The sequence below is a fragment of the Panthera leo genome, chromosome B3 (assembly GCF_018350215.1).
Source record: "Panthera leo isolate Ple1 chromosome B3, P.leo_Ple1_pat1.1, whole genome shotgun sequence".
NCBI classification, from domain to species: domain Eukaryota; kingdom Metazoa; phylum Chordata; class Mammalia; order Carnivora; family Felidae; genus Panthera; species Panthera leo.
The window spans coordinates 31,526,028-31,546,935 of record NC_056684.1 but is presented as its reverse complement, the minus strand read 5'-3'; the positions used below and the strand labels follow the sequence as shown (position 1 = coordinate 31,546,935).

The 20,908-nt window shown below is 60.5% G+C and overlaps 1 protein-coding gene and 3 long non-coding RNA genes across 6 annotated transcripts in view; 2 read left to right on the top strand and 2 right to left on the bottom strand.

Moving 5' to 3' along the window:
• The window catches only part of LOC122221797, a 14,396-nt gene extending 9,278 nt beyond the window's left edge, over nucleotides 1-5,118 (top strand). The window contains exon 3 of the long non-coding RNA XR_006203438.1: nucleotides 5,034-5,118. This is a non-coding gene — a long non-coding RNA (uncharacterized LOC122221797). The remainder of the gene's footprint in view (nucleotides 1-5,033) is intronic.
• On the bottom strand, nucleotides 2,632-7,662 carry LOC122221798. 2 transcript variants are annotated; one of them, XR_006203440.1, is made up of 3 exons: nucleotides 7,418-7,662; nucleotides 4,970-5,215; nucleotides 2,632-3,230 (listed from the first exon to the last, which is right to left on the bottom strand). It is a non-coding gene; the product is annotated as an uncharacterized LOC122221798 (long non-coding RNA). The 2 variants fall into 2 exon arrangements; XR_006203439.1 differs by lacking the exon at nucleotides 7,418-7,662 and having other exon boundaries at nucleotides 2,632-3,038; nucleotides 4,970-5,041.
• Nucleotides 7,001-20,908, top strand: CLK3 (CDC like kinase 3). 2 transcript variants are annotated; one of them, XM_042941411.1, is made up of 13 exons: nucleotides 7,001-7,102; nucleotides 10,582-10,733; nucleotides 11,351-11,567; nucleotides 13,406-13,502; nucleotides 13,780-13,846; nucleotides 16,157-16,273; nucleotides 16,963-17,129; nucleotides 18,327-18,421; nucleotides 18,512-18,641; nucleotides 18,892-18,974; nucleotides 19,389-19,468; nucleotides 19,766-19,856; nucleotides 20,496-20,908. In XM_042941411.1, exons 2-13 carry the CDS (start codon nucleotides 10,582-10,584, stop codon nucleotides 20,670-20,672), a joined length of 1,473 nt encoding a protein of 490 aa, XP_042797345.1. In that variant the 5' UTR covers nucleotides 7,001-7,102; the 3' UTR covers nucleotides 20,673-20,908. The 2 variants fall into 2 exon arrangements, with proteins under 2 accessions (XP_042797345.1, XP_042797346.1); XM_042941412.1 differs by having other exon boundaries at nucleotides 7,029-7,150.
• On the bottom strand, nucleotides 8,749-10,401 carry LOC122221796. Its single transcript, XR_006203437.1, has 2 exons — nucleotides 10,300-10,401; nucleotides 8,749-9,105 (listed from the first exon to the last, which is right to left on the bottom strand). It is a non-coding gene; the product is annotated as an uncharacterized LOC122221796 (long non-coding RNA).

Sequence of the window (20,908 nt, the reverse complement as noted above, 5' to 3'; positions counted from 1 at the left end):
TCACGGTGTCTTACTGGCTGGGATGGGGACTGGGGCAGAGACGCCTCCTCTGTGGCCCCTACACACACAGAGCCCTCTGTCCTGGGCACTTCCACTCCCAAGCATCCTGACTTGAGCTCAGCAGCTAAGGTCATCTTGCCTCCCCCCAGCCTGGCCCTGGGCCAGCAGGAAAGGTTTGGCCATACGTGGCAGAGACAGGACTTGTGGAAGCTGAAAGATTTCCCCCGTGCTTCCCTAAAAGGGCCAGAATGGGACACCCAGGAGTGTTAATACCCAGGGAAGGGAATCTGTGAATTTGGCCACATGATTCAGGATTTGGGGACAGAGGCTGGCCCACCTCCTGCCCACAGGGCCATCTCACCCAGTGTGAGACGATCTGAGGGTGGGCCTGAGTGGCTACTTGCCAGGCCTCCGGGGGGCACCCCCAGTGCTGCTCGCCACACCACCCTCTCCGCACGTAGCCCTGGTGCTCTGCCCCCGGGGCCTGCACGGGGCCCTCTGACACCGTATGTGCTCTCCTAGAGGCTGTGGAGACCAGCCTCTAGGCTGCTCTAAGCAGACCACTGGTCACCGGGGGTTCTGCCCAGCCCTTCTGAGAGTCTCCTGTTCACTTGTGAAGACCCCCCCTTCCCCCCACTCATGGCTCGGCCTCCACCAGGACTGTGGGGCTCACCTGGCTGGGATCAGTCTGCTCAGGCTAGCCACCAGGCCTTTACCCTCTCCCAGAGCCCTTTTTTCCCTCATCCTCTGGGACTCAACTCTTCCAAGAGGCCTCCTCTGACCTCCCCAGCCCCCAAGGGACTTCTCCAAACCCCAAGCTTTCAATCTGGACCAGACAGGTTAAGGCAGGCTGCGTACCACCAAAGGGCGCTTTCTGGGGCCACAGGGGGAACGGTGCACGCTGGAGTTGCGTTGTGTGGAGGCCCTGCTTCAATCTGTCCTTCCTGGGCATTCCCTTTTCCATGGTGTCCCTAGGCCCCTCACCCAACTTTGGAATCCCCAAGTTCAGGGCCTAGAATCCCCTGTTTCTCTGCCCCCCTGGTATAGGTGGGCACAGGCTGGCTCAGCTGGTGCCCTGGATTCCCTGGCGGGGGGGGGGGGGGGGGCCACGATCCTGCCAGCTGTCTTGGGCCACCTGACCCAAGGATCAACAGCTGCTCCTGCAGGAAGGCTATATCCTGAGCCTGGGCAGGGGTCTCGGCTGCCCCCATCAAGACGTCATCCGGGCCCTAAAGTGCCCGGGCCCTGTCCCCATCGCAGCTCAGCTCCTGGCCCTGCAGGCCTGACACCAGCATCTCCTGCAGGTACATTCGGTCCAGGATCCTGAGGTCTCCTCACAGCCTCCAGACCACATTGTCTGGAGCCTGAACAAGTTCTTCCCTACCTTCTAGGCTTTGTTTTCCCATCTGGACCCGGAGGGGAGTAGGCCGGGTGATGGCAGCGTCTTTCCCAAATGTTGAGGGGGAGGGAACTGAACAGAAATCTTCGCACTGCCCTCCTCTGCCAGCTGCTGCTCTAAGAATGAAGAGCAAAGAATGAAGTAGAAGGCAGGCCCGGTGTTCAGCGCCCTGCCAGGCACCCACTTAGAGAAGGGCTCTGGCCCACGGGGCCCTTGGCTCCTCTGGTCCAAACACGGCTGGGCTTTTTCCATTTCCGTCTGCAGTAGCACGATCTTGCCCATCCTCTGCCACCATGCCCTTCACCCATAACCGGGCGCCCTGACCTGTCTTGTGTGTCCCAGTCTGGCCTCCACTCCTGTCTCTGGGATCCCTGCAGCTGGTGCCTCTCCTGCGCCAGGTGGGCCAGGGAGCTTTCCACCTGTTGCCAGGAGGGCTGAAGGCAGCACAGAGCCCCTGCAGAGAGCCATCCCTGTCCCCAGGCACGGCAGTGTCTGTAGATTTTGATAAAGCAGGCAGACTCCACAAGGCCCACAGACTCCACCGCTGTGATAAGCCCCACCAAGGGCCCGGCTGCTAGCCCAGCACAGACCCGAGTCCTGGCTTGTACGCCTGGGACTGTGCCCCACAGCTCTGAGGGGCTGCTGTAACCACTATAGGCTCCAGACACGTAACCCTCCACCTCCAGCTGGACCTGAGACAGCACTCCTCCTCACTAGCTGCTGATGGCTTTGGAGCTCCAGCAAAAGGAGTAGGGATGCTGTCATGGAATGCTAGAGAGCTGGGAGGCAGGAGCAGACAGGTGGGTCCCCAGGGTCACCCCCAGCATGGTAGGGAGCAGGAGCTCTAGGAGGGTCAGCTGTGGGCTGAGACCCCCGGTGACTAAAAGCTTAGGAGCCTAGGCCATCACAGTGTGGTGCTGCCCACATGGGGCAGGGGTTATGGGGGCCTCCCCTAGAATCTTCAACTTGCATGAACCTTCACCTTCCTCACTCCCTGGGGATTGCAGCTTTCGCCAGGGGCAACTGGGCCTTGGAAACTTTTCTATCCACTGAGCTGAAACCAGCTGCCTCCCTCCCTCTGACTCTCTGGCCGGGGGGTGGGTGGGTGTCACAGGGACCCTGGCCCTTCCTTTGCCTCCAATCCAGTGGGTTGCCTCCAACCCAGCCACACCAGATAATGCACTGCACACCTCCAGGGGCGCCATCACAGAAATGACACTATTCACAGAAGCTCTGTTGGGGACTCGATTCCTGTTTCGTTTGGATGCCCCAGACCTTGACAAGCCTTCCTGAGAACATGACCCCAGATGTGGGCAACCAGCCCGGAGCATTCTAGAGCTCTCGGCCTGGGAAGAGGATTTTCTAGCTCAGGGGTGCTCCCTGGGCCTGCAGATAAGCAAGGAAGACCAGGGAGAGAAGGACGGGAACCTCACTATGTGCCCCAGAGTGAGGAGCTCACACAGGGCCCTGCAGAGTCCCAGCTCGCATCCCTGCATCTGCGGCGCCTGTACTCGCTCAATAGGGCCTCCAGCGCCGTCCACAGGTGGTCGGCCAACGCTGCCAGCTGCGCTCTGCCAGCCATACCCGCAGGTCCTTCTCTGACGGCCTCCAGTCCTGCTCCAGGGCTCTGTCTGAGCACCTGCCAGGAAAGAGGAGCCCAGCCTCAGCTTGGGCCTCAGGGGCTGCTGTGCCCACCTTCCCCACACTCACTTGCACCCTTCAGTGGGGCTTGGTGAGCAGGCACAGTCCAGTGGCCAGAAGTTACGGGAGTGCCAGGGAGAGCAGAAGGGGCCAGGCATCAGGTCCACGGGGCTCTGCCTCAGTGTGGGTCCTGAGAGCAGGACAGATGGGAAGCCCTGGAGTTGGGGCAGTCCTGCCTTCCCAGAGCATCAGCTTCTGAGACCCCTCTTCAGACATGGAAACTGAGGCCCCGGGGCTGAACATGCACCTAAACCTGTCAACCCCCACCACTTGGCCTCGACTTTCCCCTGATGATTCAGACTACAAATAAACACCAGCCTCAGCCCCCCTGAAGTTTTCGGTTCCAACAGCTTCTATGAGCTGTGATGCTGACCATGGCCTGGCCACCTGCTAAACAACCAAGCTCATCTGGCGCTCTCCATCTTGGACAGGGGGAGCTGAAGCTCAGAAGGGCTCACCCGTTGCCCCAAGGTCATGAAGGGAGTCCACTGTGAACTGGGCCCACACTCCCCCACCCCTGCTGCTCCCCTTCCCAGTGTGGGAGTCTGGAAATGGCAGGGGACAGGGGAACATCTGGGGGACATGGTAGTTTAGCTCTAATGTGGGGGTCAGAGCCCTTAAGCCAAGTTACTGCTTCACTGCCCTCTTTGGCTTCTATAGCCTCAGCTGTAAGGTAGGGGCCCTGAGCCCTAGGCCCCACCAGTTTGGTTAAGGGGCCTCATGGGGTCGATAGGGGCTGCACACTCCACTTGTCCTTATGCCCACCCACTTCACCTCCAGGGTTTGGGCTTCAGAATCCTAGCACTGTCTCTCTACCCACACCCTTGGGCACCAGGCACCCTGCCCCAGCTCTGTGCAGGCACAGGGAGAAGGTGCTCACTGAGGACAGCGTCACTGGGCTGAGCTCCCCCACCCCCTAAGTGACTTGCTCACTCCTCACATTCCCAGACCCGCCCCCTGTTCAGGATGGCACTACCACCCACCAGCCCTCTCCCCTCAGACACCTTGCCGATCTCCTCTCCCGTCTCCAGACCCACATTCTTGTAGCCCCTCCGGAGCTGTCTCTCCACATTTCCTCTCCAAAGTGGACCATGAAGACTGGCCACCGCCCCGCTCTCCCAGGCCCTGGGGAGCACACACAACTCCCCTCCGGCTGGGTGCTCTGTCTTCCCACTAAAAACAGGCGCTCCCCACAGTAGCCCCCAGCGCCCCCTGAGAACCCGAACTCTGCCTGGCTTGGTTGTGGAAGGGCTCATGGTCTGCCGGAGTAGGGAGTGGCACAGACCAGATGTTGAACTTGCAGAGCCTGTGCAGAAGAAGGCACGGCCCTCAGTGCTGTGGGAGCGCAGGGAAGGGGAGCCTGACTCCCCCTTGGAGCACCCAGGAAGGCTTTCCAGACAGGTGACCCTACAGCCGAGGCTCAAAGATGAATTAACAGCCCCAGAGAAGACAAAGATGGATGTGGTAGTCAGGGTGGGCAGGACAAGGAGGGGATCAGAGGAGCTGGGGCCTGGAGGGGGCAGCATGCTGAGCTAGGAGCCCAGCAGGGCAAAAGGGACATCAAGAGGGGCAAGAGTTGCTGGGGGTGTCAGGTGGCTGGCAGCACGGCACAGGGCAGGGGCATTTCCCTGGGGCCTTTGAACCAGGCTGCAGTTCTCAGCCCACACGGAAAAAGACTTGGTGCGCACAAGGGTAGAGGCCTGGGGAAAGAGGCTGGTCCTTGAAGGTCAGAGGATGTGGAACAAGGTTCCTGGAAAGGCATGGAGCAAGGCTCCTGGAGACGACCCACTCGCTTGAGCTCCCCAGGCGAGTTCCCAAAATCTCAGCCTTGGAGGGATGAGGTGAGAGGGTTGGGGGTGGGAGAGTTACCTTTACTTCACCTCAGGTCAGATCTTTTTCCAAGTGCCTGATACTCTGCCTCTTTTTCTTCTAGGTGTGATTTCTTTCAGGAACAAAAAGACAAGCTCTAATGAAAAAAATGAAGCTCTGATGGTAGAATCTGAGGCACGGACAGCTACTGAACTGCAGACTATGGAGAAGGGGCTGGGAGATGGTTCCTGTTCCATTTCAGAAAATGAGATTGGCTTCCTTCTGGGAGGCAGGGCTCCTGGGTTCCTAATATGGAAAGGGATGGTGGGAAGATGGGCCGGCTTAACCCTTAAGAACCTGGCTCCCAGGGCAGGGCTGGAGACGGGAGTTCCCCTCTCAGCTCCTCCACCCTCAGCTGCCCACGCGGTCCTGGCTTCCAGAAGCCTTGGAAACCGCGGGCGACGCGACGCGGTGCGGGGAGGAGACACAGAGTCCATTCACCTCGTGTGAGTGGATGAAACCCCAGACGAAACCAGGCTGGTGTGACCGCGGCCTGTGGCCAAGCACGGGGGCCGGGCAAGAATGGCAACTCATTGCCTCCAGCCCAGAGGCAGGATTCTAAGGGATCGGGGACAGCAGGGCTCTCGGTGACCCACAGCACAGTCGAAGCACCTCCTGAATTTCTGTATTGGGGGGGCGGGTGCCTTTGGTTGGAAGGGGACCGGGAGCCGTTTTGAGGCTGCGTTTGCGTAGCAAGCCTCCCGTTTTTCCCCTAGCTTCGGTTGTTTACTTCGGATGGGGGGGGGGGGAGCATCTAACATAGAATTGGGGGGATTAAGCAGCCCCTCGAGCCACGCCGTCAGTTTAAGGGAACGCCAGTGACAGAAGGCGAGGTGAAGCACCGCGCCTCTGGGAGGGGTGGCTCCGCAAGCCCGGCGCCTGCGGGGGCGGGGGCACGAAGCCTCGCATCAGGGGCGTGCCCAGCCCTCATTGGGGAGCGGGCGCGGCCTGGAGGCGGGAAGGCGGGCGGCCCGCCCTCACAGAGCCGTCCCGGGAGGGGCGGGGCATCGTGCCGTTCGGGCCCTGGCGTGGGATGGGGGCAGTGAGGGGCCGCAGCCTCCCGCTTAACGGGGCGACGCTAGCGAGGGCCCTGGGGCGCGAACTCTCACAAACCGTGAGGTCTCCACAAAGGACCACACCTCGGTTTTTCTCCCGTGGAAAAGTGGGGTCTCGTCGTCCCGCCCTCACCAGGGGCGGGGCAGCGGGTGGGAGGGGCTTCAGCGATCCTGTCCTTGCGACCTCGGCCAAAGGGGGCGTCGAGTGATTCGCAAAAAAAGGCCAGCGGGGCTTGGCCGCGGCCGGGCGCGGGCTTTCCTCTGGCGGGGGTCTATTAAGCGGAGACACACTGCGAGTCCGCTCACTGCGCCGCTCAGGGAGAACGAGACTCCCTTTCCCCCAGACCCCGTGCCTCCAGAAGCCCCGCCGACGTGGCTCTCGGCTATCTTCCGCGAATCTGCTCTGCATGCACACGGGAATGTGGGCGTGCCGCATGTCTTTAACCTCCCCGCACCCCCCCCCCACCCGCCACACACACAAAGAATAAGGTCTCATTTGCTTCTTCCACAAAACCGAAAGTCGCGACCGCCTTCCCGAACCTCGGGACACAGACTTCCGTCATCTCTGGCGCCCTCCGAGGTCCCGGGGCCAGGCGGGCGCTCAAGGCCCGTCCGATTTTCACCGAGGCGTCAGCGAAACAATGCCCGCTTCTCCGCGCGCAGGAAAGGGTTGGAGGGCACGGGGGGGGGGGTGGGGTCGGGTCCGACGAGCAGGCACAATCCCCGGCCGGGTCGGGGCTCCCAAAGCCCGCAGCGCGGGACGGCACCCTTGCGGAGCCCTGGGGCCTACGTGCGTCGCGACACGGCGGGGGGCGGGCCGCAGTCGGGGACGTCCCCTCTGCCCTCCCGGAACCAGTCTCCACTGCTGTCGCCTGGACCGGGGCGGCGAAGACGGGTCCTCCAGAGCCTTCGAGTCGGGGGCTAGAGCGACCAGACCACCGAGCGAGGTCGAGCGAGGACTGGCGACGGCTGCGTCACGCGAGGGGCGGGGCCGCCGCGGGCGGAGGCCGGAGCCGGAAGCGGAAGAGGCGCTCGGAGCGGGGAGTGGGGCCTAGCCGCAGCCGGATCCTGGGAGACGGTGAGTGTGGGCCCGGGCCCGCGACGGCGGCGGCGGCAGCGGCGGGGGGTGAGTTGGTGAACAGGACGTGCTGGGTACGAGTCCCCGAGTTCCCGGTTCGGTCTCGGCCTACTCTCTTTCTTTCTCCTCCTCGGCCCGCCTCTGGCCGCGGCCCCGACCTCTCACCCCTGACCCGCCGCTTCTCCCCCGGAGGGGCGGTCACCACAGACCCCAACCTCTGGATCCCGCGGTGTCGGAATCTGAGCTGCCTCTGAGGCCCCTGCAGGGATCCAGTTTCGGCCCTGCACCTCCCGCGGAATGGGGTCGGGGTCCTACCTGGGAGAGCCTGGAGGGGCCTTCAGACCCCTCCCATACCCTTGGCTCGAGGCTGGGTCTGTAGACTCCTCCTCCCCGCGCGGCCTGGAGTTTGATTCTGGCTCAGGCTGGCCGTCCGCCTGCCCCCGGAGTCTCCCCTGGCCGCCACTGGCGGCGGTTATGGGGGAAGGGGCTCAGGTCTCTAAGACCCAGGGCACGTCTGGAAGGGACACGAGCGAGAGCCGCGGGCCTCCAACGCGTTTTGTTGTGATGATGGAGCCGCTCCAGCCCGGGGGAGGGGCCAGCCCAAGTTGACAGTACAAATGCCCGGGCTGCTCCCTGGTCCGGGAGTCCCTGTGTGCTTTAGTTCCGGGTGCGGGTGCCCTGGTGTGGACCTGGGGTGGGAGTTGCCTGAGCCAGGCCCCCGTCGAGGCGGAGTTGGCGATCTTCCAGCTTCCCTCCTCCATGCCCTTGAAAAGGAGGAGCGTTTCACCCGGTGGTGGCGGCTTGTAAGGTGGCAGGTTTGAGGTTGCAGTGGTGGGGCAGCGTCAGCCAAAAATAACCATGGGGCGCTGGAGTGGCTGGGAACCGGGAGGGCAGACGCTGACCTGGCTGGCTGCTCTTCTCGTCAACCCAGTTCTCTGGCCAGGAACAGCAAATGAGAAGCCGACTAGGCCTATGCTTAGAGAAAAGCTGGCATCCTTGGCCTGGTTTCCTTTACGTTATCTCTTTCTTCTTTGTGTAAGAGTAGAGCCTTCCTGAACATAATTGTGACCCTTAACCTCTTTAAATAATCTATAGGCTGGCGTTTCAGAGAATCAGAGGTAATTGACGAGAAATGGGACCTAGAGCCCTGACTAGGAAGATAATGAGTGATATCTGGTATTTCCAAAATTTCAGCTGCTCAGAATGTGTTAAGGGAGAAGTTATCTCTGCTGTGATTACTTTATGTGGTACTTAATAGCTCTCATACCTGTCATCTCCTTTGCCAAGTTGGCTGGGAGGTGTTATCTCTAATTTTCAGGTATGGTAACCAAGGCCTGGAGTGACTTATGTAAGGTCACAAGGCCAGTAAGTGGCAGCACTGGGATTTAGTTCAGGGTTTTCTACCCAGAGCTCTCTCTCTCCTTGGAGGAAGGGTCTTAAGAGGGGGGAAAAAAAAATCCTTTATGCCCTAAGGCATTTAACATAGACCCAGAGGTGTTACCTTGAACTTTTTTTTTTTTACGAAAAAGTTGTCTTCAGTAAAGCATTTGACCTGAAGCCATGTGCTAGGCATGTTAAAGAAGTGGCATGATTTAATCTTTGCAGAGCCCTGTAAGAAATTACTATCTCCTTGTTGCAAGAGGAAGTTGAAGGTCAGAGTAGTTTATTAATTTGCCTGAAGGCACACAGCTAGAAGTGGCACAGTGTCAGGATTCAGCCTGACATCTGTCTGACTCTGAATCTGTGCTCGGTCTACTAACATGAACACGTGCGGACCTAAGAATCCTCTAGGCCTCAGGAGGGAGTCTTTGGCCTGGTGCAGACCAAACCACGTCCCTCCTCCAGCTCTGGTGCTTTGTCCACCCAGTGAGGATGGGCAGACTTCTGCCTGGCCACTGGAGCATCTTCCGTGTCACTCAGTGAGGTGTGAGATGCTGCCTTCATTCCATAATTTGGGCACCTGACCCAGGGTGATTGCAGGAAAGCAGTGAAACATTAGTCACCTGATCAAAACAGAACAGCAGTTTAAGCTTGGGGGAGCTGCTGGTAATTTTACATAGTATTTACCTCTAAGAGTTGCTGCGCCCTGGGCTTCCAGGTGGATAGGGGAAGAAACCTGCTGGTGGGGAGATCGAGGGCAGTGACTTTCTCAGGATCATGGAGAAGCTTCTGGGGCTTTAGTCAGATATGCCTTGCTGCCCTGCTCATCCAAGGGGAGCGGTTGCATTCTGCTCTCCTGATAGACCCTTCTCAGGAGATCGGGCAGCCGCAGTGGGTTTGTCCAAATGTGCTTAGTCAGGCAAGCCCAGGACTGACCACCATTGGAGGTTGGCTAAGGCCAAATAAAGGGTTGGGAGGAAGGCTGGCCACGGTCTCTGGCCCAGCCTTCCAATGGAGCCAGTGTCAGAGTTTTGGGTGTGGGTGGAACAGGGAGCTGCTCTCACACATCCATGTTTCCCAGCTGGTGTCTGATCTAGCCTGGCAATTTCCTGTGGTGGATTTAAGTCTCTGCGGAACAGGGATAGTGAGGTGGGGCCCTTTTGGCCTGCCACTCCAAGCTCACAAGCTTGCCAGGCACTCAGCCCTCCGGCTACTCCTGAGATGAGCACAGGAGAAGGTACTGGAACAGGGAATCTGGAAGGGGGCAGTAGTGGTGCAGTTAGAGGGGAGGCACTGCTTGGCATGGCACCACAGGTGGCCTGAGGGGCCTTGGGCAAGAAACTTGGATGCCCTGAGGATGCTGGCATCATTTACTGGTGCTGAGACAGAGCGTAGAGCAGCAGCAGGGGCTGGCCAGACCCCCACGTCTGTTTGGCCAGACCCTCAGATGGGCTAGGGAATATCGGAGAGGCCCTGTGCACCTCCTTCTCCAAGGGCTGGTCTTCTTGTCTCTGCCTATGGCTCCTCCCATTGGTGTGTGGTCTTTGCTCCCTTGAGTGGGGTCCAGTTCAGGGTTTCAGCCAGGCAACTTGGCTTTAAACTTGAGGGCTTTCACCCTTTGCTCCTGTGTGTTGGCTTCCTGCCAACAGCCCTTTGACTCTGGCCTCTGGCTTGCAGACCAGTCGCTTCATACAACCCCACAGACAGGAGGGAATTGAACCCAGGAGGCTCTCCTTTCTCCCTGGCCTTGATCTCCTGTGATGGTGCTCACCATCACCCCCTACCCACCCCCCCCAATCCACATTCTATCTCCGCACCTGTGCTGGCTCCCCTGGTGCCCCGAGTGCTCAGGACGACGGTGCTGTGCTGGGGAGGCAGCTGTTTGTTTGTTCACTGGTGGAGAAGGGTGTTGCCCATTGTCTGCTGTTTGACCAGTGTGACCTCAGAGTTCTTCTTCACTTCATAAACCCCTGGGAGGGGCTGCCCCCAAACAGAACAATGGGCCTCTTCTTCAGGAGCTCCTAGGCTTCCCGAGCAGCCCTGTGGCTAGAGGTGGCTGGCTGCGTGTTTAGCAGGGCTCTCTGTTCCTTGTGGCCTAGATGCATCACTGTAAGCGATACCGCTCCCCTGAGCCAGACCCGTACCTGAGCTACCGATGGAAGAGGAGGAGGTCTTACAGTCGTGAGCACGAAGGGAGGCTGCGGTATCCGTCTCGAAGGGAGCCTCCGCCCCGGAGATCTCGGTCCAGAAGGTGACAGGGGATTAGGTGGGAGGAAAGGGCTCCTTCCCTCACTGGGACCAGGGAGACGGCCTGGAGGCGTGTGGCAGCCCTGGGTCCCATCAGCTGCCTGCCGCCTCTGCCCTGCGGCACCTTGCTTACTGCCCCTGACCTCATGCGTTTCTGGGCCTCCGTATTCGCTGCCGTCCTTGCTGCCCCTTTCTCTATCCTTGAGTCTTTTTTTCTCCAGCCGCGTCCCCCCATTTTCAAAGCCAGCATCTTCCCTGCTGACCCCTGAGCCTTCCTCGATGGGGTTAGGAACACAGTCTTTGTCCTTTCCAGAGGTTGGTCCCTTGGCCCTGTCTTAGCAGCCACGGGGAGTTCTGGGGCGCTGGGACCCTCTGAAGCCCTCTCGCTGCTCACCTGCCCTGGTGCCCTGCCGCCTGCACTGGAGAGTTGCCACCAGCGGCCAAGGTCCTGGAGGCTGGACTTCACACATACACCCTCTCTCCCCTCCCCTCAGCTCCAACAGGCTGCCCTTGTGAGCTCTGTGTAGGGGTCTCCCCACATGCCTTCGGCCCAGAAGCAGAAACCTGGCCGGTGGGAGGAAGGTCCCCATCTCACCAGTGTCTTCGTCCCCCTCCTGGCAGCCACGACCGCCTGCCCTACCAGAGGAGATACCGGGAGCGCCGCGACAGTGACACATACCGGTGTGAAGAGCGGAGCCCATCCTTTGGAGAGGACTGCTATGGATCTTCCCGTTCCCATCATCGTCGGCGGTCGCGGGAGAGGGAGCCGTACCGGACCCGCAAGCACGCCCACCACTGCCACAAACGCCGCACCAGGTCTTGTAGCAGCGCCTCCTCGGTGAGTGGTGGCCAGAGTGTGCCGGCTGGGGCTTAAAGGCCTCACCTCTTTCTAGCCTTCTCTCAGGCTGGCTGGTGTGGGTGAGTACTGCCAGCCCTGTGCACGCGCATTTGGTGTGTGTGCGCGTGTGCGTGTGTGTGTGTGTGTTGTCTGGTCCAGGTGCAGGGCTGAGCAGCAGGCCCGGCTCCTCTGTCTTCTGGCCCGTTGGCAGTGGCAGTGATAGGGGCTCTGGTTCCGGCGCTGGCTGGCCCCCGGCCTGTCTATGTCTCCACACGGCTCCAGGCACAGGCCACGTGGTGCGAGTGGCTAGGGACACGTAGAGAACCTGATAGGGTTGCCGGTCTGGAGCTGCGTGGCCTGGTCCTTCCCACCCAGAGATTGCCCGCACGTGCAGCCGCGTGTTCTGACTGGTGTGGACGGCACCCACCTCCGCGGTCTCGTCTCAACACCCCTCCCGAAAGGCCTGGAGGCTGGAGTGCCCGCGGGTAGGGGACGTCTGCCTGTCAGTCGGCTCAGACCGGGAGCTTCCCCTCCGACCTCCAGCCAGGCCCTCTTCAGACCAGCCTCTTCCTGTGAGAGGCGGTCAGGACGAGGGGGACGGGCTGCCTGTGTGATCGCGCACCGGAAGAAATGGCAGAAAGGCCCGCAGCCCCAGGCCTTGTCCGCTCGCCGGCCGCATGCCAAGAGCGGGGCCTGGCGGTGTTCTTAGCATGGAGGTTGTATAGCTCTCTGCCGAGACTGGGAGCCCCTGCGGCACTCGGGCCCCTGCAAGGAAGGCCACTCGTGTGTCTCTCAGGTTACGTGCTGTCTTCTCTTCTCCTCCCCACCCCTCTTCCCTCCCGCCGGCCTGAGGAGTAGTGGCGGAGGACAGGCAGCCAGGCATCTTCTCTGCACAGCTTTCCTGGACTTCCTTGAGTGGCCACGGGTTGAGGGTTGACTGCAGGTGTCCTGCGTGGCCTGGTGGCCTCCCGCACACTGCCACACGCTGCTGCAGATGGCGGTGCGGGTCTGTGGCTCTGCTGCTTCTCTTTTTGGTGCCTTCTGTCATCACGAGGCTCAGGATGGCCTGGCCTGTGAGTATCACGGGTGTCAGGGCAGGAGCTGGCTTGGGGCCTGTGTGGGCCATCGTGGTAGGAGGCCGGCTGGCCCAGAGGATCCCGGGCTCCTTCCCCGCTCGAGGCCGGTGGCACAAGGGCTGCTGACAGAAGGCCATTTCTGGTGGCGATGTGAAGTCTGGCCTCGGATGCTGTCTGGGGGCAGGTAGCAGCTTGGCTCTGAGTGGCAGCTGTCGGGCACGTGCAGGGCTGCGTGTGCAAACAGAGGCAGGCAAGGACGGGCTGGGCGTTCTGCAGCTGCCGCCCACGCTGGACGATCGGACCCGGGCTGAGCCAGCCACCTTCTTGCGCCGTTCTCGCTGCGTCTTCGTCCCGGCCGGAGCCATCACGGGAGGGCCCGGGAGGGGGACACTCAGTGGAGAAGGGAGTCGGGGCCGTGGCTCTCTGCGCGGCCCGGCCCCCCGGCAGCAGAGGCTGGTCGTCTTTCTGAGCGTTTGCGGCGCCCTTCTCTTAGATAATGTCCGAGTTTTCTTTACATACCTGTAGCTGTTTTTACTTTTCTGTTTTTGAAGTCAGTTTGTGTCTTGACGTGTCCCTTGCAATATCCCTATCGTTATATATGCTGTGTGCCTTATGAAATGCTGGGATCTGGAAAATCCAACCAACCAACCCACCGGCTCCTCACCGTCTCCACCTCTGCCTTTGACTGACACCTCAATCTGTCAATCGGAACCGCCTACCATGCGATTGGTCGGATGGCGTTTCGGGGGGCGGTGCATGCAGAGAAGCCAACAGAGCAGTAAGCGCAGCAGCCGGAGTGTGGAAGATGACAAGGAGGGCCACCTGGTGTGCCGGATCGGCGATTGGCTCCAAGAGCGATGTACAGCCACCTTTCGTAAAACTTTACCTCTCTACTTTCTACCCCCCTTGTTAGACGAGACCTCTCCTGCCCGGAGGGGCCTCTATTGCGCGTGGTGCCTTAGCGGGGCCACCAGTAATTGCCTGAATGACACAGACGCTAGCAACTTCTGTTTTTAAGAGTGTAGCAGTGAGAGAGAAACCTTTTTTGTTTTTGAGAATTTGAATGCTGTGAACTTGCAGGAGCTGCCGACCCTCTGCCCTCCAGACCCTCACGCCCCGCTTCTTTTCTCTCCTAGATGAGATCGTGGGGAACCTGGGTGAAGGCACCTTTGGCAAGGTGGTGGAGTGCTTGGACCACGCCAGGTGAGCCTTCCTCCTGGGAAGAGCTAGCCTGGGGCTCCTGAGGGTGGCGGCGATCGGTTTATCCTTTTGCTTTTTGAAGGGTAGCACCATAGCAGGGTGCTGACCTGCACGTGTTGGGGTTCTGCTTGTCCCCAAAGGTCGGGAGACATTCCTGGGGTTCCGCAGGCATGTGCATCTCTGCCCAGGTAGTGCCGGCCAGTGAGCGGGGCTGCCCGTGTTGCCCCACGTCCCCAGGGCCGTGGTGGTGGGTGTTGGAGCAGGGCCAAGGCCCTGGCCCTTACGTGGTCTGGGGCCGCGTCCTGTGATCTCTTTTAGGGTTTGCGCCTGGCGGGGGGGGGGGGGGGGGGGGGTTGACATATTGCTGCGCCCACACCAAGCATGGGCCCCCACCCTCGGAGGCCTGCCTGAGAGGCCGTGCACGTCCCAGTCGAGAGAGACCTGGGCTCTCTTACGTCACAGGCCGTTGCCTCCCCGGAGGTGGCCAGGGTTGATTGCGAGTCCCTCTGAGTGTACTCAGGTAGAGTTGGGGGTATACCTGTGTGTGTTCGGGTGCTTCGGGGGAACCTTGCCGCCTTCTAGGCTGAACAGGGAAACGCTCTCGTCCCTTTGCCGTTCCTCAAGGCCAGAACTCTTACCTTAGGCTGGGAGGCCACCTCCCTGGGGCCCGTGGCCTCCCTTAATGGCACTCTCTTTGGTGTGCTGGCTACAGAGTGCTCGTGTCCACGCTGTCTCACTTGAGCCACATGCCACCTGTCCCGACCCTTCCACGGTGTTAGAGGTGAAGAGACGCACTCGGGGTTTACCTGTACCCCCAGTTGTTGAGGGCTGGCACCAAGAACCACCACACGGGGAGCTCAGAAAGGACAGTTAGAGCCAGCAATCCAGTTAGCCCTGTCGTCCCCAATAAGATGGTGACGGTGACTACAAGGAAACCTCCCTGGGCTCCCAGTTCCTGTTTAAACACCCCTTGGACCCAGCGGGGCCCAAAAGGTCAGGGCTGGGACCAGTGGGCCTAGGGATGGGTAGACCGCACTGGCCAGAGAGACATGTGGCAGATCTGAGAGCTGTGGCACACGGGGGCAGCTGAGCTCTCTGGGCTGTGGCATTCTGAGCAGCCGGAGGGAAACTGAGCCAAGTCCCTAACGGGCAGGCACAAGGCTCAGGGGACTTTCAGGGGCTCCAAACGGAGTTGGCCAGTGGGGGTGTTATGAGGAGGTGACCTCCAGCTCAGCAAAGGGAAGGGCCTTATCCCCAGAGCCCTCCAGCCCTAATGCTGGCTGCCTGTGGAAATGATGAGCTCCCTGTGTTGAAGAGGAGAATGCCATTGAGGGGTCCTGTTCTAGGAGCCTGGAGCAGGGTAGCCTTTCCTCTGAGGTCCTTCCCTGCCCTGGAAATCCAGGAAAACGGGATAGGGAGAGAAAAACCAGGTGTTCTCCAGAACATGCCTCTGCCCTGGGGCCAGGGAGACTTTCCTTAGGCACCATGGCCAGCCTCCCAGATACCTCACGGGGTCACTCCCGTCCCCCACCAGGCCTCTGAAGTCTGGCTGTCCCTCCCTGATAGCCATTGGGCCCGGCCGCCAAATCTCAGCAGGTCTCCTGCTCTGCTGGCATCCTGCAGGCGGCCTGCGGGGCAGGGCCCAGGGGCTGGGAAATGCAGAGCAGGAATTGTTAAAATCCTCACTGGACACCAAAGAGGACTCCTGGCACTCGGTGGTCTCTGAGAAATGTTGTGGCTGGTTGGTAGGCAGGCTGGTGGGGCTGCAGGGAGTGTGGTAAAGGGAGTGATCCTGGGGCTCCCAATGAGGTGCTCCCCGGGGCACCCTTCTACTGGCACCCTTAAACTTCTTGCCAAGGGTTCCCCCCTAGAACCCCCACCCCAGGGGGAGCTGTTTGGAGATGTGCTTATTAGGAAGGTCAGGAAGTGCTGCAAGAAAGTTCTGGGTGGGATGGCCTGGCCAGGGTCAGGGCTGACAGGCCTACAGGTTGGGTTACTGAGTGAGCTAGTGCTGGTCCGTGGGCTAGGCCTCTGCTCCTCTGCCCACTGCCCTCTGGTTGCTGGCAGCTGGCTGACATCAGATAAGCCTAGGCTGGCACGGATGCCAAGAGCGCTAACTCACAGATGCCAGGGGAGAGTAGAGGTCTGGTGTCACCTGGGTGGCAGGGGTGTCCGGTGTCTGCTGTCTTCAGAGCAGGCCCTGTTCCTGGAGTCCTGGATGGTATTTGCCAGGAGGTGCCGGGTGGGGGTGGGGGTGGGGGGAAGGGCCGGGGCGCTTCTCACAAGAACTTGCACTTCCTTCCCTGGTCCCAGAGGGAAGTCTCAGGTTGCCCTGAAGATCATCCGAAACGTGGGCAAGTACCGGGAGGCCGCCCGACTAGAAATCAATGTTCTCAAAAAAATCAAGGAGAAGGACAAAGAGAACAAATTGTGAGTGTCGACCGGGAGCGGGAGGGAAGCCTTCAGTGGGGACGGCGTCCCCTCCAGCCCCGGGTGCCTAGACCCGGGGGCGGAGCCATGTCCTCTCACTGGCCCTAGGCCTTCTCCCAGCTCCCAGCTCCCAGCTCCCAGCGCCAGGGGAGCTGGGCCAGTGAGTCTCGCCGAAGGAGCCTTTGGATTTCAGTCCAGCCTCCACCCCAAACATTTCTGTGTTCCCAGGCAGTCCCCCAAGCCCATTTCTGTGAATAGGGGCCTTGGGGGTCACGGCAGACAAGACGCACGCCTGAAGCCGTTGGGGCTCTGGCATGGTCAGAGAGCTCCGAAGGAGAGCCACCTCCGCACACACAGGCTAAGCAGCTCCTCTCCCACGAGCACTGCGCTGAGCCCTGCAGACTCGAGAGGCTCGGTTAAGGGAGCTGGAAAAAGCGTGTGATGCCATCACTCTCTGAGGTGTAGGGATTATGCCCAGGTCATAATAGATGGGGCAGAACACCTAGGACCGGAATTCCCCCTACAGCAACAGAACTTTAGTCCTTGCCCTGAGCTGGTCTGGGGGACTTCTGTTGGGGAGACGTGCCCCAGTGGCCCGGAGTGGGGACTGGCTTCACCTGAGGGAGGGGCGGGGAGCCAGCCCCCGCCCCCCCAGCAGAGCCTGAGCCCCACCCATCGTCCTTCTCTAGCCTGTGTGTCTTGATGTCTGACTGGTTCAACTTCCACGGTCACATGTGCATCGCCTTTGAGCTCCTGGGCAAGAACACCTTTGAGTTCCTGAAGGAGAATAACTTCCAGCCTTACCCCCTACCACACGTCCGGCACATGGCCTACCAGCTTTGCCACGCCCTTAGATGTAAGTGACCACACTTCACGGGGCATGTGGGGTGGCAAACTCGCCCGGCGGTCTTACGCTCCCCTGTTCACACCAGCACGCCATTCTACGGGGCCTGAGAGACACCAGGGCCCCTTTAGTTGAAAAGCCTTCAGGTGGGAATCTCTGGGAGGATGGAGAAGCTTCAGTCCCCTCCAGGGGCCTCCTGAGCCCACCTGTGCCACAGGCACTCGGGAAGGAAGGAGAACAGCTATAATCAGTTCGGCTACTAGTACCTTCTCACCTTCCTGCAGAGGATGAAAGGTCAAAGCCTGCCCTGGCAGATCCCACCCCCAGGCGCTGCCCACACGGACCCCCTCTGTCTGGCCATCACATCCCATCTGTCCGCCAGCCTTTAAGAGCCTCTTTGGTGGCACACGTGCTCAGCACTGCGGGATTTGTGGGCAGCGCAGGACAGAGGCTCCTCGGAGAGGAGGTAGACAGGCCTAGGGCTAGGCTGTATGCGGTCCGCACAGATGGTGGGGACGGGGACGGATACTCCAAGCAAGGTGAGCGGCGCAGTGAGGGCCCAGAGCCCGGCACGTGCTGAAACTCACTCTGAAGAAGAGAGGGGCCTGTGCTGGGGAGAAGTGGGTCACAGTGTGCTGAAGGGGGCCTGGAGCCAGAAAGTGAGAGGTGGCGGGTGCCACCGTTGGTGGGGCAGGGGCCGGAGGAAATGGTAGGTATGTCCGCTCAGGCCTAGGTTGTGCTTCGCGGGTGGCCCCGTGGTTAGTTGAACGTTGTTCCCGCCATCTTGACATTTTTAATGACTTTTGAATCAAGGGACCTGCGTTTTCATTTTGCCCCGGGCCCTGCAGATCGCGTAGCTGCGCTGGGGAGAGGGACCCATGCCAGGGCTGGTGCTGCAGCTTTGGTGAGAGAGGCTCAGGAGGCCAGGCCCCCACAGAGGAGGTGAAGGGAGGTTTTCTAAGTGGGAAAAGTCTCCCCTGCCCCTCTCATAGAGTGTCAGGACCTTCCAAGGCCCCAAGCACAGAGGACCGTGGAGAGGGAAGCCGGTGTGGACGCAGTCTGGTATCCCTTGGCCCGCTGCTGAGTTTAGGGGTGGGCAAGGCCCTGGAGGGCCGGTTGTGGAGGAGGGAGCCGGCCCGGAGCTGGCGGGAGGACCAGAGAGGCGGCCAGGGTTCTCAGGTTTCTGCTTTTTTCCTCCCGCTCTCTCAGTTCTACATGAAAACCAACTGACCCACACAGACTTGAAGCCAGAGAACATCTTGTTTGTGAATTCTGAGTTTGAAACCCTCTACAATGAGCACAAGGTATCGGTCAGGGCGAGGCCGAGGCTGTGCTCTGGGGTGGGTCGCCCATGGCACGGACTCCTGACCTGGCTCGCCCCCCTTGCCTGTCAGAGCTGTGAGGAGAAGTCAGTGAAGAACACCAGCATCCGAGTAGCTGACTTCGGCAGTGCCACCTTTGACCATGAGCATCACACGACCATCGTGGCCACCCGTCACTATCGCCCACCTGAGGTGATCCTTGGTGAGTGACTGTACAGCCCCCGGCCCTGATCCAGTGGACAGCCGTTGGGGGAGGGTACGGATAGAGACAGTGCCCGCCACCGGGGACCGATGCTAGAGTCACTGCGGTTGCCGACTTGGCCTTCCCGAGAAAGGGTTTCCTGTTGAGGTTGGGGCAAGAGTCCTGCCAGCCGGAGTGGCCGCTGCCCTTTGACCTCTCGGCTGGGAGCACAGGGCTGAATCTCATGGTTTCTCCCCATCTTGGCTTTCAGAGCTGGGCTGGGCCCAGCCCTGTGACGTCTGGAGCATTGGCTGCATCCTCTTTGAGTACTACCGGGGCTTCACCCTCTTCCAGGTGAGGCCCATCCCGCGTCACTGCACTGCCCCGCGCGCTGCTCCCCTGGCAGGTGGCGGGGCCGGTGCGGGGAGCCCTTCAATTCAACCACCCACCAGTCGGGGAGTCTGGTGCTCAGCCTCGGGATGGAGGGCCAGGGCGGGAGGAGCGAAGGGCAGAGATGGGCCCAGGCAGGGCACGTTTTGGGAAGAGGTGTGTGGTGATGGATGAGTCCACCGAAAGGCTGAGGGGTGGGAGCCTGACCCTGAGGGAACAGGCTGGCAGGCTGCCACCGGGTCACAGACCGGGGCTGCTGTTCCACTGGTGGATTTGCCTCTCCGGGGGCAGGGAGGGCACCTGCCCATCTTTTCTGTCCCTTATTTTCTCTGAGGCTGGTACTGACCCCTGCTTGCTCTATCCACGACCTTCCAATAGACCCACGAGAACCGAGAACATTTAGTGATGATGGAGAAGATCCTGGGGCCCATCCCATCGCACATGATCCACCGTACCAGGTAAGGAGCCAGGTAGCGCCCTTGGGGCTGGCCTCTGGGGCCTTTCCGGTCTTGGCAGTGGGTCACGAGCCTGTCTTTCTGGGACAGCCTGGCTCCTCCGGGCTCACAGCGGCCTTCCCTGCCGTACACACCGAGAGACTCGGCGGACTGCTTGCCCTGCTGGGTCAGGCTGGCTAGGAACCCCCACCCCCACCTGGCTTTGCTGCCGTTCCAGAGTGCCGCGGTCTTCCCCGACCCCCACCCGAGACTTGTGGCCCCCTCCCCACCCCTACCACTTGACCTTTCCCTCACTTTCAGGAAGCAGAAATATTTCTACAAGGGGGGCCTGGTTTGGGATGAGAACAGCTCTGATGGCCGGTATGTGAAGGAGAACTGCAAACCTCTGAAGGTCAGTTTCTGGCTTCCCCCAGCTCCCCTCAGGCCAGGGAGACCCCAGGCACTGGGCAGACACACAGCAGAGACAGGCCAGGCCGCTAAAGGCGGCCTCCTCGCCGGGGCTCTGCCTGGGGCCGCACCAGAGGCTGCTGGGCGCCGGCACGGGGCTTCATGCAAACTGCCCCAGAGGGGCCCTGAGCCCTACCCCTTCCCCAGAGGGTGGCTATGGACGTAATTGGGGAACAGCAGAAGAGCCAGATGTCAGAAACCTTGTTGCCTCCTGTCCCTCTCTCCTCTCAATTTTGGGAAGAACTAGGCAGGACAGAGGTGAGGGGGAGGGGACACGTAGACACGGCCCGGAAGCCTCTGGCAACTGCATTTGGTGCTCGGACAAGCGAATTCTGCAGAGGTGATTTCTACCCACCTGTCAGGACTTTGCATGCGGGGGCAGAGGCACCAAGCCAGCAAGACACCCAGTAGCCTGACAAGTTCAGAGCAAAACGCCCTACACAGGCATGAGAGGAAAGGAGCTGCTCACTGTCCAGGAGGGGAGACGTAGTCCTCCGGGGAGGTGTCACTGCCTCCTTGACCCCTGCAGCGAGGCTTCCCACAACCCTGCCGTCACACTGAGGCACCTTATGTCCCTGAGCAGAGTTACATGCTCCAGGACTCCTTGGAGCACGTGCAGCTGTTTGACCTGATGAGGAGGATGTTAGAATTCGACCCTGCCCAGCGCATCACACTGGCGGAGGCCCTGCTGCACCCCTTCTTTGCCGGCCTGACCCCCGAGGAGCGGTCCTTCCACACCAGCCGCAACCCAAGCAGATGACAGACGCAGGCCACCACGTGCGATGGAGAGTGGGACTGGGCTGCCCGGCCCCTCTTCTCCAACCTCCACCACCACCGGGCCCCAGGGCCAGAGCCACCAAACGAACAGTGCAATGTGAAGGAAGGCAGGAGCCCGCAGGGGAGGGGACTTGATACCCGGCTGCCAGAAAGCACAGATTTGACCCAAGCTATTTATATGTTGTAAAGTTATAATAAAGTGTTTCTTACTGTTTGTAA

Excerpts from the sequence above, each read along its gene's own strand:
- CLK3 (XM_042941411.1), top strand. The coding sequence starts at position 10,582 with ATGCATCACTGTAAGCGATACCGCTCCCCTGAGCCAGACCCGTACCTG. Across the intron at positions 18,422-18,511 it reads CCCTCTACAATGAGCACAAG|AGCTGTGAGGAGAAGTCAGT; the intron begins GTATCGGTCAGG and ends CTTGCCTGTCAG. Across the intron at positions 18,975-19,388 it reads GGGGCTTCACCCTCTTCCAG|ACCCACGAGAACCGAGAACA; the intron begins GTGAGGCCCATC and ends ACCTTCCAATAG.